Source organism: Salarias fasciatus, unplaced genomic scaffold (assembly GCF_902148845.1).
Source record: "Salarias fasciatus unplaced genomic scaffold, fSalaFa1.1, whole genome shotgun sequence".
Lineage (NCBI taxonomy): Eukaryota > Metazoa > Chordata > Actinopteri > Blenniiformes > Blenniidae > Salarias > Salarias fasciatus.
This window is the reverse complement of record NW_021941402.1, coordinates 213,609-230,000: the sequence shown is the minus strand read 5'-3', so window position 1 is coordinate 230,000 and position 16,392 is coordinate 213,609. Positions and strand designations below refer to the sequence as shown.

Sequence of the window (16,392 nt, the reverse complement as noted above, 5' to 3'; positions counted from 1 at the left end):
CATTTGAATTCTTTGTCATTTTGAAAGTATTTAAACATATTTGTGACCACGCATTTTGGTCAAAGTTGTTAGATAAGTCAGCCTCCCATTTTAAGGTCGGAAGGAAGATTTCATCTTCTACCTTTGATAATATTTTATATATCTTTGATAGCAACTTTGGGGAACTGAGGTTTAAGAATTCTTCGACCCCGAGAGGTAGCTGTCCCTGCAATTGATTAAAGGTATACTTTTTACCTATGATAGATTTAAGTTGATGATATTCTAAAAATGCTGTGCTGCTGATTCCATATTGTGAGATGAGAGTATTGAATGATAGAAAGTTGTTGTTTCCAATGATATGTTCAAACTGGCTGATTCCTTTATTTCTCCACTGAGTGAAGTTTATCATCTTTTTGTTTTGCAGGATGTCCGGGTTGTTCCAGATGGGTGTGAGTTTACACGGGATTAGAGAAGATTTGGTTAGCTTTAGAAAGTCCCACCAAGCCATTAAGGAGGAACTGTTGTTAACACTTTTAAAACACTGATGGGATTTGATGGTGGGACTGATGAATGGCAGGTCAGAGATGACTAGATCCTCACATAATGCTTGCTCTACATCCAGCCATGGCTCATCTAAATTGTTAGGTTTAAGCCATTTGGAGATATATTGCAGCTTGCTGGCTATGAAGTAATTACTGAAGTTAGGCAAGTCTAGTCCACCTCTGTCTTTAGTCTGTTGTAGCGTCTTTAAACTGATACGTGATGGTTTATTTTTCCAGAGAAATTTAGATATGTATGAGTCCAGTGATTTGAACCAGCCAGACGATGGTTTGGTTGGTATCATTGAAAATAAATAGTTAACCTTAGGTAAAGTCATCATTTTAATGGTGGCAACCCTCCCCATAAGAGATAAAGGTAAGCGTCTCCACCGTAAGAGGTCATCCTCTATTGATTTCAGTAACGGATAATGGAACATAATTTAGTTTTGAAAGTTCTGATATCCTTGGAGAAATGTTTATGCCTAAATATCTAATGTTTCCAGACTGGATTGTAGCATTGGGTATACTTTGTAAATCACAGTTTATAGGCATGGCTGTAGTCTTAGACCAGTTGATAGAATAGTCAGATATTAGTGAAAATTTGTCAATAAGTGTGATTGTCTGGGAGATAGAAAATGGAGAGTTCCGTAGGAAAAGCAATACATCATCTGCATAAAGACTTATTTTATGTTTTATCTTATTGTTGGCCAGAATCCCTCTGATGTCTTTATTTTGTCTTATAGCAGCTGCCAGAGGTTCGATAAAGATGGCAAACAGTGAGGGAGAGAGTGGACAGCCCTGTCTGGTTCCTCGCTGCAAACAGAAGCTCGGAGAAGTCTACTCATTAGTCTTTACACATGCAGCTGGGTTGTTATATAAGATTTTAATCCAGTCTATGAAAGACGTTCCAAACCCAAATTTGGTTAATATTCCAAAACGAAATTTCTAATTTACTCGATCAAAAGCTTTATCAGCATCTAAAGAGATAATTATGGATTCTCGATTATGTATTGTAGAGTAATCTATTATATTAATTCATCTGCGCATGTTAGTGGATGAATGTCTACCTTTAATGAACCCTGTTTGGTCAGGATGTATTATGAGAGGGGTTATCTTTTCTATTCTCCTGGATAGGGCTTTGCTGATTATTTTGAGATCTACATTTATTAATGAAATGGGACGATAACTGGACGGAAGTGTGGGGTCTTTCCCTGGTTTAAGTATTAAAGTTATTTTGGCGAAGTTCATATTTGAGGGTACTGTTCGTTTATTTTTTATTTCCATTACCATTTTATGAAAAGTGGGAGCCAACATGGCCCAGAATTCTTTATAGAATTCTGCTGGATAGCCATCTGGACCTGGAGCTTTATTGTTGGGCATATCCTGCAGAGATTTATGGAGTTCATCCACTGAAAGAGGAGAATCCAACACTATTCTATTTTCATCTTTCAATTTTGGAAGGTTAATATCATTTAAAAAAAGTATTAATTTCCTCATCTGTTGTGTCTATTTGTGATCGGTATAATCCTTGATAGAAATCTCTAAAGATATTGTTGATCTTGTCCGGGTCATGGCTGATGTTTCCTTCTGAGTCTTTAACAGCTGAAATTGTGTTTTTCTCCTTGTTTGTTTTTAACTGATTTGCCAGGAATCTTCCAGATTTATTACTATGCTCAAAATTCTCTAAACAGAGTCGTTGGATCAGGAATTGTGTTTTTTTTATCTAAAATTTCATTCAGTTCAAGTTTAGCTTTCCTTATATCCTTCATTATGTTCTCTTGTGGGGAGACATGATAAGCTTCCTCCAGCGATTTAATTCTTAATTCCAATTCTAAAGTTCTTGAAGCTTCTTTCTTTTTCTTGTGTGAGGAGAAGGAAATTATTTTTCCCCTCATCACCATTTTCCCTGCCTCCCAAAGAACTCACGCTGAAGTATCTGGCAAGTCGTTATTTTCTAAATATATAGACCATTCTCTTGTAAGATAGCTAATAAACTCTGGATCTTTAAGTAATGATGTATTAAATCTCCAGTTTCTAGTTGGTGGTTTATTCTTCTTATTTCTGAGAGTAAATGAAACTGGTGCATGATCACTCATGACGATGGGATGAATTTTGATTTCTGAGATGTCATTCATCAGTGTGCTGCTAGTTAAGTTACTTCATTTGAATTTGAAAATTGACCGGATTCTCTCGTATTTTCCGTTCCCGACTTCCTGTGTGGTGCGATCTGCCTGTCCAAATGGCAGTGCACGGCGCGCGTGGCTCGCGGAGAAAACAGAGAGGAGCAGAGCGGCCGCAGTCCATGGCGCAAGCTGCTACGGACGCGGCGGTCCCCCGCATCACCTGTATGAACTATCAGATAGGTTAAGAGGGGCGCCGATCTGACAGTTGGTGCATGGCGCTTCCCACTTCTGCATTGGAAGCGGCACGTCCTGTGTGAACCAGGCGTTTGTCGCCCCCTGTGGGCGGGCCTGCCCAACCATGTGAAAGACTCCCTATCTGTCAATGATAAAGAGTCCTTTAAAAAATTCCGGGATCCAGACAGTGATCCGAATCATCACCAAAATTTAATCAATTCTAAGTTAGCCCAAGACCCACCTTTCCACAAAGTTTCATTGCAATCCGTCAATTACTTTTTCCGGGATCTTGCTAAAAAAACCAACCAACCAACAAACCAACAAACCAACAAACCAACCAACAAACCAACAAACCTACATGAATACATAACCTCCCGGCGGAGGTAATAAATATTTTCACAACATCATGACTGAAATAATGCCATTGCATTATGTTCAAGTGAAAAACAAAAACAGTTTAGATCCCTGCTGATATTGCCGGTCAATATAATATGCTAATGGGGTGAAACATCAGATGACCGTCTGCTCTTTACCTGTCAGCTGCTCTCAGCTCGTACTCGGCTCAATATCTAAAGAACCAGAACTGCTGATATCTCTATGTTTTCATAGGAAACATATAAATATATTTTAATATTGTTTTGCAACATTACCAAGCAAAGTGCATGGGGAAAAAAAGGAATAAATTACTCATCTTAATAGTTCATTGACAAAGGGACAGCCTTAAAACCTTATTACACTTGACACATCAAACATAACACATGCAAGGTGGTCTTTGTCTTGTCTTTTTCTCGACAGTCTACGGCCTATGGAAATGCGTGAAATGACTACGAACTCTTAGTACCCAATTGTGTGCTCCTGTCACGCATTGTGTTGAAATTGCGTGTGGTCACCACACAAGCAGTCTCCACTGTAAGTCAGTTAGAATCTGTGTCGTGGTTTAAAAATACCTTGTTATCATCAAGTATCAACAAAGCCTTAAGACATATATGGGCAGTGTTGGGGAGAAACTAAATGCATGTGTTTAGAATACGTATTCAAAATACTGGTTTTGACTAATTGTATTCTGGAACACTTACTCTTTCATTTGATGGTATATAGAAAACAGTTGCTTTCCTAAGACCAAAGAAATACATCATCACTAATTTTCACCCATTTTCACTGTGCATCATGGATGTGTCTGATCTGCTGCTCCCAGTGTTGCATTTGCAAAGTGCTCTTTTTGCCCCCCCAAATGGTGCTTTACAAGTTCATAACCGGCGGGGCAATAAGCATAGCCTATATGTGTTTGATCACACACAACGTATTTCTTCATCAGCAATGCACTGTATGATATATTAACAATCACCATTACTTTAACAAATGTCAAAGGTATACGCGTCTTCAAAACAAACAGTGATCTTGGAAATACAAAATCTCTGGACCTCTCTGGACTAAATCTGTCCTGTCATCATCAGCAATTTTGGATGGCCACAGTGCAGGATCAATTGGATCTGCTGGTGTTGCTGAACTAGTAGGCTGTGCTTCTTCTGGAGTCCTGGTTTCAGCTGCAGGAAAAAAAAAGATACAACATTTTAGCAATGGATCCCAGTACAGTCGGGAAAATACACAATAGACAAACCTGACACATTAATTTACCAGCAGTGTCACTGGAAGCAGGGAGTGGGGAAGAAGTGGGACTGGCAGCATCACCTTGGGATGGTCCTGAAATTAAAATTACAGAAACACAATTATCAACTGTCTTTTTTAAAGTGGAAGCACATGATTATATATTCTCCAATTCTACAATTACAACATATTTTTTATGAGAGAAAACTGGTGCACAACAAAGCCTTTGGACATATATGGGCAGTGTTGGGGAGTAACTAAATACATGTGTTTAGAATACGTATTCAAAATACTGGTAGTGAGTAATTGTATTCTGAAAAACTTCCTCTTTCATTTGATGGTATTTAGATAACAGTTACTTTCCTAAGACCAAAGGAAAACATCATCATTAATTTTTGCCCAGTTCCATTGTGAATCATGGATGTGTCTGATCTGCTGCTCCCAGTGTTGCATTTGCAAAGTGCTCTTTTTGCCCCCCCCCCCCCCCCCCCCCCCCCCCCCCCGCCTAAATAGTGCTTTACAAGTTCATAACCGGCGGGGCAATAAGCATAGCCTATATGTGTTTGATCACACACACCGTATTTCTTCATCAGCAATGCACTGTATGATATATTAACAATCACCATTACTTTAACAAATGTCAAAGGTATACGCGTCTTCAAAACAAACAGTGATCTTGGAAATTCAAAATCTCTGGACCTCTCTGGACTAAATCTGTCCTGTCATCATCAGCAATTTTGGATGGCCACAGTGCAGGATCAATTGGATCTGCTGGTGTCGCTGAACTAGACGGCTGTGCTTCTTCTGGAGTCCTGGTTTCAGCTGCAGGAAAAAAAAAGATACAACATTTTAGCAATGGATCCCAGTACAGTCGGGAAAATACACAATAGACAAACCTGACACATTAATTTACCAGCAGTGTCACTGGAAGCAGGGAGTGGGGAAGAAGTGGGACTGGCAGCATCACCTTGGGATGGTCCTGAAATTAAAATTACAGAAATACAATTATCAACTGTCTTTTTTAAAGTGGAAGCACATGATTATATATTCTCCAATTCTACAATTACAACATATTTTTTATGAGAGAAAACTGGTGCACAACAAAGCCTTTGGACATATATGGGCAGTGTTGGGGAGTAACTAAATACATGTGTTTAGAATACGTATTCAAAATACTGGTAGTGAGTAATTGTATTCTGAAAAACTTCCTCTTTCATTTGATGGTATTTAGATAACAGTTACTTTCCTAAGACCAAAGGAAAACATCATCATTAATTTTCGCCCAGTTCCATTGTGAATCATGGATGTGTCTGATCTGCTGCTCCCAGTGTTGCATTTGCAAAGTGCTCTTTTTGCCCCCCCCCCCCCCCCCGCCTAAATAGTGCTTTACAAGTTCATAACCGGCGGGGCAATAAGCATAGCCTATATGTGTTTGATCACACACACCGTATTTCTTCATCAGCAATGCACTGTATGATATATTAACAATCACCATTACTTTAACAAATGTCAAAGGTATACGCGTCTTCAAAACAAACAGTGATCTTGGAAATTCAAAATCTCTGGACCTCTCTGGACTAAATCTGTCCTGTCATCATCAGCAATTTTGGATGGCCACAGTGCAGGATCAATTGGATCTGCTGGTGTCGCTGAACTAGACGGCTGTGCTTCTTCTGGAGTCCTGGCTTCAGCTGCAGGAAAAAAAAAAGATACAACATTTTAGCAATGGATCCCAGTACAGTCGGGAAAATACACAATAGACAAACCTGACACATTAATTTACCAGCAGTGTCACTGGAAGCAGGGAGTGGGGAAGAGGTGGGACTGGCAGCATCACTTTGGGATGGTCCTGAAATTAAAATTACAGAAACACAATTATCAACTGTCTTTTGTAACATGGAAGTACATGATTATATATTCTCCAATTCTACAATTACAATCATTGACAAGCTGTTGTGGAATGTTCATGCCACTATGTTTATTGGTCTGATGTCAACGTTCTCACTCTGTTCTGTCTGTGGACTGTTTATATAGACACTACACTGTGACTCATTGTTATTATCAGTCATTATCAATCTTGGAAATTTTTACCAATCAATGTAACATCTTGAAGCCCTCATAGGCAACTGTTGTTGTGACATTGGGCTATACAAAAATTGATTGATTGATTGATTGATTGATTGATTGATTGATTGATTGATTGATTGACAATTACAACATATTTTTTATGAGAGAAAACTGGTGCACAACAAAGCGTTTGGACATACAGTATATGGGCAGTGTTGGGGAGTAACTAAAGCCTATATGTGTTTAATCACACACCGTATTTCTTCATCAGCACAGTGCAAGTCAACATTCAAGTATTCTAAGTACAGTACTGATTGGGCAAAGTAACCGAATACATCACAAAATATGTTTTAAGACAATTATTCAGTATTCTGTAATGTGGCTACATTCTCATCTGAAAAGAGCAGCTCTGAGCCTGGTCTGTAACCTTGCATACACGGGGATTGCATTTTGTACTTTTCTGGGAACAAATTGCATCATCATTTCAGCCATACGCACTATATACTCTTGAAGTATGTATACAGTCATAGACAAATTAAAAAAGAAGTAAAACACAGAAAACTTTCACAGCTTCTCCACACAGTTGAACCACTGCACGTCTTTCCTCACCATGAAAACGCAGAGACGCTGTTCTGAGATCAATGTGAAAACAATCCCAACACTGTCCTTCATAGCTGTTGTTTATGTGCGATCAAATATATACGCTACTACTCTGACAGTGGGCTACATGCTCATCCTTACTTGAATTTGTTTTATTACGACCTGATCTTTTAACAAGCCCATCATTGACTATGCACAAAGCTGAGGTTGCTTGAACATGTGACCAAGACGCAAAGCGTTATGTGAACTGTCAAAACAATGGCCTACCCAGTTAGTCTCCACCTGCCAGACAACACTACCTGCTGCGGTGAAAGAATAGACGATGAAACTGAAGAGCAAAATTACATCAAATGGAGCGGCTAAAAAATGTTCAAAGTTATTCTGTGTAGAGAAAAACTGAATGTGGAGGAGAAAGAAGATCACAAATCCAATAAAGGTTTCAGAAATTTTGAGCAGTGTCTTTATGAATGCTTATCCCCTAAAGCAGAGGTCACTAACTGGCGGACCGCGGTTCAGATCCGGACCCAGACGTCGTCCAATATGGACCCGGACTTGTAAAAGGTAATAGGGTTTAAATTTGACCAGTCGCTTCTATTTTTCTGGTGCAGCTTTCCAGTGTTTATGGGAATAGTTTGTCAGCTCAAGAAACCTGTATCGGGCGTCCGGGGTAGGAGATGCTGGCGCCGTAAGCCGAGGGAAGGGGGCATACGCCACCTGCACAGCAAACGCAGAGTGTAGCGAGCAGCCGGGCAGCACCACAATGAAAGAAACAGCCGACCGGGTCCACCTGCTGCAGTGACGCCAGTTGGAGTATCAGGTGCCCGGGACGGTGGTGCGGTAAGCCGGGGGAAGGGGCATACGCCACCTGCACAGCAAACCAAGTGGGTGCGGGGGGGGGGGGGGGGGGGGGGGGGGGACGATCGCCCTGCTGGAGCGGCGCCACACACTGATTGACGGGTGTGGGGAAAGGACTGGGTGGCAGGCCGGAACACTGGAGCACTGGCCGCACAGCAATGCTCGTGCGATTGTGTACGAGGAGACTGTGCCTTCCGCCCACAACACACATCACTGACCGGCCACTCAGCCGAGCTACGTGCCAGCAGCCGCATGCTACCACTCGCCCACCGCAGCGGTGCCCCGTCCGCCTGCTAGCGACGGCGCAACCCGCGGGAGCAGCTGCACCCGCAACAGACCAGAAAGACACTCAGTGGGCGGTTGCAAGAGGTGGCTGGCCTCTTACACCGCAACACACATCACAGGCTAGCTGCTTAGCCAAACTAGCAGCCGTACGCCGCCATCCGCCATGCTTCCTCGCCAACCGCGGCCGCAGCGGCGACACCTCGCATGGCGGGGAGCTCAAATGCGTCTTTCCAACAGTCAGAAGCACAGTATCACACCAGCCAGACTGCCGCACACTTCCTGAAGCCGGGCAAAGGACGCGAGTAGCGTCCCTGAGCCCCAGTAACACCGACCATGCCACAAAGGCCGCGGCCGTCAAACAAACCCGGGGGGAGCGACCCGCAACCCCCCATCAGTCAGGACGAGTAGTAGATTCAGCAACCTCACCTTCTGCCCGGAGGTTATGAATGAATCTCTCACTGCAGGCAATGCTGCCTCAGCACTGCTGAGCAGGTGAACAGGACTGCAACACGGCCTTTGGAGGGCATCCGCAGCTCCGACCTACATGGTCACAAGGCTCCCAGCGACGGTGCGTCATGATGCCGCACAGGCATGTCCCGCAATCCACAATGTGTACGAACTGTACACAAGAAGAAAATAGGATCCGGTATTTATACGGTTCCTGGGTTACCCGGGGAGTCACGAGTGACGTTTGTTGGTATACATACTCGAACTGCGCATGCGCGAAGGGAACATTCCAGTGCTTTAAGCACTGCCTCTGGCAGTCAGTAAGGATGAAATAGAACAAACCAAACTTCAACTTCCAGGGGTATATTTCACCAAGCAGGTTGAAAAACTCTGAGTGAAATCCTGAACTCTGTGTTGATCTAATCAGAAATGAAAAACGCTAGGTTTTCGGTTACACAACAGTTGATTTGAGTTGAATTACTCAACTTCAAGTAGTTTCACCTGGAGTTTAGCAAGTGCACGACAGCTATAAAAAGCCAGCATCAATGGAGCACCGATTCGAGGAGTCACCATGGCAACAGAGAAGCGGGGAGCGACATATGGTGAGCTGGAACACATTTTTAGAAAAAAATGCAACACCGCTGCAGCAGCAAAGGAGAGGGAGATGCCGTGGCAGAAAATTGCTGCCTGTGTCAATGCGTAAGTTTAAATGTAGTCCTTTATATCAGAATTTTAATAAATATTAAATATTATTACAGGGAAACTGTTTGAATGGTCACACTGTAAAGAATTTCACTGTAAAAAAACAGTAAAATACTGGCAGCAGGGACGCCAGTATTTTACTGTTTTTTTTACAATGCACCTACTGTAATTTAACAGTATAGTACTGTATTTTGAATTACAGTATATTATCATAGGAAAACAGTGGGTGGTGTGGTAATTTTACAGCGCATGTACTGTTATTTATTTTAGCAGTATACTACTGTATTTTGGATTACAGTACTTGACAATAGGATAACTTTGTTGTGATAATTTTACAGTATACATCAGTTTATTCACAAAGGATATTAAATCTGCTATTTTACATTAAATTTCTATAAATCCCCACAAATTAAAAAAGTAGCTTATAACATCATACAGGGCTTTTGAAATTCTAGACCGAACAGCAACTCGATCTGGAAACATGTCCATCCATACCTCATGTTTATAACGACAGCAGGTAACTTCCACAAGTCCGACTATTAAAGCAACACTAAGGAACTTTCAGTTGTCGTTGATTTTGGTGGCACTAGTGGACAAAAGCGGTAGTGTTTTGCCTGACCGAATACTACAGTTCCCATGAGGACTAGCTCATGGCGTCATAAAATGCTGCTCCCGGTGGCATGCTGTCGGACTGAACTAGCCTTCATTTGTTTCCAGTAGCTGTGTGAAGAATGGATAGAGACGAGGTAATGAATCTAAATGAATCTAATGGTGGCTAAACAATGTTATATCGTGATGTGACGCATGCCATAAAGCAGTTCGCACATTTGGAGCTTTTTAGTGTGCAGGGTTCCTACCACCCTCCTCACAGCTGCTCAGTCCAAGTGAAAGCAATACTGACGCCCTCAGCCCGTGACAGAGGGCTCAATCAACTAGTTGTAAGTCGAAGTATCATCACAAAAGATATTAAAATATTTTATTAAGGTTGAAAAGTTCCTTAGTGTAGGTTTAAAACAGAAGACATGACTTTTCTTGTATTTTACTTGAATTGTGTACCTTCTTGGCTTGTGCTTCTACCTTAAGTCTATCACAAACGCGTCCAATCAACTGAAGAAAAGTAGCAGCTTTAGCGAGCTGAGAGGAGAGCACAGAGCGAACAATGCAGTGACCACTCACTCTGATGCTGTTTTCAAGAATCAAGAACTGAAAGAGTACAGAGCGCTCACACTAACGCTGTTTCCCAGAATAATCATAAGTGAACTGATTTAATTTTGATTAAATGTTATTGCCAATTGTTCCTGGATTCTGAACTTGAATAAAAATCAGATCAGACCTTTAAGTAGCACGTTTGAGAACCCCAGGTATAAAACACAAGAGAATATATATTCCATAACATTGCTGTACTTTAATACAAACCCTCGGCAGACTTTGTAACACGAATAACATTTAGAACATTTGCATTACTAAAAGAAAAGGTATTCAATTACCTATTTGGAAGACACTACACATAATAAAATCCTCGGTGAACGGCTTTACTAATAAGCATAAGTTCAGACAATGCATAAAAATAGCACCAAGAACAGTGAAACAGAACAGTCTAGCTTGTGAACAAGTCTTTTGTACATGTAGATGTAAACAATAACAAGTGGAGAAAGAGAAGAGAAGGAGAAAGACAGAGAACAGTGAGAGTACTTGACTGCAGCATTTGGCTGGTATCCTCAAGCACCAATGAGTTGTGCCTGTAAAACAGACAAACAAAAATTTAGCAACACAACGTCTCTGGTAAGATATAAAATGTGAAACAAACCAGTGGAGGAAGAGAAAGAAATATAAGTATGAGGAGACAGAAAAGCGCCAGAGCAATCAATTTTTCAAGGGAGAGAGAAAATAAAAAGTGTGAAGAAGAGCGAACAGCAAGAGACAGAAAGGAGAGAAAGTGGTTAGTTGGTCGTTATAGTTTAGGGAGGGAGGTTACCTCTTACTTGGGCTATGTTACAGAGCTTGCTTTGCCAATTTTGGCAGCCTGACCAGGCGAAACAGACCTAATGAAATAGGCTATTATTTATTATGTCAACTGTTCAATAATCATGCAGACAAACAATCCTGGACACTGGCAGTGTTTTGAGATTAAAAGTAAGTTTACCTCTTTGGTTGAAGTCCACATGGACAGCTTGGAATGATGAAGAAGCTGTGCTGTCCAAAGTCAGGTTCAGAAATATCCTGTCACATCTTCTCACTGAAAAATAACTTGAGTAATGTGAAAAGTTTGATGATTAAAGAAGCGTGTCATCAAAACAGAAACATAAGCCCACAATTATCAGTAAGATGCTGATGGATAATGACACGACTTGTGAAGGAAAATGGTGCCCATCTCCACCGCTTGACAGAAAATACTGTTTTCTATTGTTAAATTACAGTTATCTACTGTTATTGTTAACTGACTGATTTTACTGTTAATTTACATGCTGTGGATGGATATTTAACAGTATTTTACATTTATAATAAAAATCAGTAAGATACTGTTGTAAATTCACCATAAATTTACAGAAATTTGTTACAGTGTAAAAATGTGACTCTTTTAATTAAGACCAGATCAGTGCCAAGTATATCTCTCTCAGAACAGACCCGTCGCCAGACATTCATCTCGGGGGGGGGGGGGGGGGGGGGGGGGGGGATATCAAGTGTATGGGGGGGCACAAATGCGTTCAGTGGGGGGCAGGGTCCGCATGTAGCGTCGGAGCGAGGATGGTCACAACATTTATTTGAGGGGGCCAGGGCCCCTCTTGCCCCTGCGTAGACCTGGCCCTGTCTCAGAATACAGTGTGTGGAGCGACAGTTACATGATGCAGATCCCCACAGCAACCCAGCTTAACACTCATGAAAGTCATTGGAGGAACACACTATATATATATATTGTAAAATAATGCAAATTTCATTGCAAAGGGAATACACTATGAGGCAATCATCCAGAAATATATCACTGATTTAAAATTAAAGGCTAATATTTTAATTACTTGATATTAGGGATGGGACAAGATCTCGTGAGATCGAAATGCCGCGAGATCTCGCGAGATCGAATGCCATGAGATTGAGTACGTTTATATGCAGGCAATAACTCTTTATTAACTGGAATATTGATAATACATTACATGGCGCACAGCCATATAAACACGTGGAAACCCCCGAATATGCTCATATTCATACTTAAAAACCCGGTCGAAAGGGACATGAAATACTGTTCTGTGCATGTTCTATCCGCAAGGAATCTTGGTCTTTGAGTACACAAACTACTTGTGATACAGTTTAATTGCGACGGCGTAAATAAAATGTGCGGAAACGTTCTTTTCTTTTATTGAAAAAACGGTGCATCGCATCAATGAACATTTTACCACGTCTTGCCGGCTCACACTCTTTTTCTCACAACATGCAGAGAGAGCCTGCAGCGGCTGTGGCGCCGTTCTTCCTCTGTGGTGTCTGTGTAAAATAAGGTTGAACACGTAAACAGCACACCTAGTGGCATGAAGTGCAAATGCAGTCATGGGTGCCCCAACGCTCCGTGTGAGCATTGCTCTGCGCCGCACACCACTTCGCACAGCTCAGCACCAACACACAACGACCCCCCCCCCCCCCCCCCCCCCCCCCCCACCCCCCCCCCCCCCCCCCCCCCCCCCCCCCCCCCCCCCCGTCTCGTCTCGATCTCGTGGACTCAATCTCGTGAGACATCTCGTCTCATGGAATTTGTGTCTCGTCCCACCCCTACTTGATATTGTTAAATAATGCAGATTTCATTGCAAAGGCATCATCGTTTTTTGTTTTTGTTTATTTGTTTGGTTTCTTCTTACCTGCTGAGTCTGACATGGAGGCTGCTTTGCTTTGAGTTCCACTTTCTGGCAGGTGACCATAACTGTTGGGGTCAGAGTTCAGCCCCTGACTGTCTTCAGGGCTTTTCTTGTCTGGTGAAGAAACATCTTTCAGCAGAAAAGACAAATAACTTCCACTATTTCCTCTTATTATTGCAACAGTTGGGAGTTTTTTGATTCATGTCATTCTGAAAATCTTCGAACTTACTGTCATTTTCAGATGAGTCTTCTCCAGTCTTCTCAGAAACAAATGAATCCTCTGGTGCATGAGGGAGTTCCTTATCAAATGACAAATAATTATCATTCCTTCACTCATTTATCATGGTATTAAATGTCCAGTAATCTGTTTACCTTTTCCTTTAAACTTTCCATTCTGGCTTCACTCTCAGTCCTCTCACTCTCAGTCTGGGTCAAACTATCTGTGACTGAAGGTGACAGAATAAAAAAGACATTGGTGTGAAAAAGTGTCCATCCAGATGACTTCAGCAAGTCTCTCTGAAGTGAGAGAGAGTGAAACATCCTCAAATATAGAATGCTGAGATGTGCTTCAAGTCTAGCCACTCTGAGAAACTGAGGAAAACAGCAACAACAACAACAAACAACAACAAAAAAAGCTGAAGTTAAGGTTTGATTTTTAGCTTCAGATTCTGCAGTTAAGGGGAAAGTTAAGGGAACAATTATTCACTTGCAGAGCTGCTGTTTGTCCATTTTCTGCACTATGCATGACTGTCAAACATGTTCAACATATTCGGTGATAAATAAACTTTACACAACAAACACAATATTTAATTTGTATTACCCATATTCCGTTTGTGAACATTTTTAAAAAAGAGTATTGGGCTGTATTTTTCATAACTAGACCACATTGGACCAGCCTTTTGCTGTATGATCTGAACACGTAACGGTAATCTATGTGGTTACATTCTCATCTGAAAAGAGCAGCTCTGAGCCCAATCTGAAACCTTGGATACGCGGGGATTGTATTGCATACTTCTCTGGAAACAAATTGCATTATCATTTCAGCAATGCACACAATATACTGTCAGAGTACGTTTAGGGTCGTAGACGATTTGATGTAGACCAGAGCTTTGTTTATCAGGTGGTCCCATGATTCTAGAATATTTCATTGTCAAAATAGAAGCCTTGAAGGAAACGTTGAACTCACATTTCAAATATTAATGTCATTTTACTGGAGCAAATTCACATTCCAGACTGTCATAATCTTACTCCCCTGATCAAGTCCTTTCCATTGACGTGTCATGTTTTGTGTCATGATACATTTTAAACAAAGCTTTGGCTATAGATCTAGCTATGACAAATACAGTCAAAGTTACAGTCTTTTAATTTTAATTAATCCAATAAAGGTTTCAGAAATCTGAAACACTGTTTTATGGATGATAATACCATCCATCCATCTTCTAAACTGCTTCATTCTTTTCAGGGTCGCGGCGGGCGGTAGCCAATCCCATCTGCTTTGGGCGAGGGCAGGTTACACCCTGGATAGTTTGCTGGTCTGTCACCAGGCCAACACAGTGGCCCAGTTTACATGGGTGTTTTTTCAATCTGATTGAAAACAATCATGTTAAACACTTGTGTATACATGAACAGCAAACAAAGCGATCCACTCCTTTACAAGGATCCTGGGTGAAGCGGATTATACGTGTCCTGTGACATGCACACAAAGTCTCTCATGGAACTTTCAGGTCAGCTCAGCGCCGAGCAGAGTGTTTTCATCTGCTGGATATCTGCTCAAATAATGTCCCAACATCTCCATGATTCCCTGCTCAAGGAGTGGGTGCTCCCCCGGCCGGAGCAACGCCCCACCGAGCGGCATGTCTCAGTGTCTCTGTGTCTCGAGGCTCTGCGCCGCATGCCGATGTTTCAGATTAACTGGTGTCCGTGTTAACTTGTGACCAACAAATGTTGAAATACAGACTGAAATTTGTAGTCATTCTAGCGAACGTCGGTTGTCCATAGTTACAGTAAATGTATAGGTTTAGAGTCTTTTGTGAATATCACTTTAATATCTGCTGTTACTAGCATGTGAGCCGTCATTCATTAACATGGGAACTAGTTAATCAATAACACCGTAGTCTGCTGTGGAGCTCTATGAACAACTAGCTGTTTCGTGATCTGCGGCTATCTGACCTGCCCAGTGTTTGTTCTGTCTGTATTTTTATTTAAAAAGTGTTTTTTCAACCATCGTCGTGCTCTTCTGCTTGTTTTTTGTCTGTCCTGCTTCCCGTTTACTGCGCACGTCACACGTCACTACGTACAAGAGGACGCATTCGCGGAACAAATAATCCCTCGTTTAATCCGCTCCACTGTCAGGTGGCGTTTATATGAGACACGAAGCGGATTATTGATCGGTGTACAATCGGCTCCGAAATGCAGTCAGCTCCGAGTGAAGCAGATCCACACGACACATTTACAATCCGCTCCTCCCTACAATCCGATTATACGTGGCTCATGCAAATGTGCCTAATGAGACAGAAAAAAACCATGCACACTCACATTCACACCTAGGTGCAATTTAGGGTGACTAATTAACCTGACATGCATGTTTTGGGACTGTGGGAGGAAGCTGGCGAACCCGCAGGGAACCCACGCACTCATGGAGAGACCATGGAAAATCCACACAGAAAGGCCCCACACCCCGGCAGGTACTTGAACCCAGGACCTTCTTGCTGTGAGGCAAGAGCACTAAAAACTACGCCACCGTGCAGCCTAATGTAGGGTTGACTTGTCAGATATGACAAGTCGAGGTTTAGTGAATTTTGATGGACCTAGTCCAAAGTGGTCAAGCTATGAAAAATATAGTCAAATATGCTTTTATTTTTATCTTAAATTTTCAAAAATACAATGAAGGTTGGCAAGGCCAGCAATAAGTCAGACCTGTTCCCGGTGCATGTTGGACTCTGGCAGGGGTGCCCTTTGTCACCGGTCCTGTTCATAATCTTTATGGACAGAATTTGTACGTGCAGCCAGGGGCCAGAGGGGGTCCGGTTTGGGGAGCACAGGATTTCATTTTTGCTTTTTTCAGATGATGTTGTCCTGTTGGCTCCATCGGAGCTGGACCTACAGCCAGTGGTGGGG

At 41.9% G+C, this 16,392-nt stretch overlaps 1 protein-coding gene across 1 annotated transcript in view; it reads right to left on the bottom strand.

Annotated features, from left to right (window-relative positions):
- Positions 1 to 13,377, bottom strand: part of LOC115385739 (up-regulator of cell proliferation-like) — a 22,061-nt gene extending 8,684 nt beyond the window's left edge. The window contains 1 exon segment of the mRNA XM_030087806.1: positions 13,279 to 13,377. Within this exon segment, the coding sequence (XP_029943666.1) occupies positions 13,279 to 13,294 (16 nt within the window). The 5' untranslated portion in view covers positions 13,295 to 13,377.
- Between the last annotated feature and the right edge of the window lie 3,015 nt (positions 13,378 to 16,392).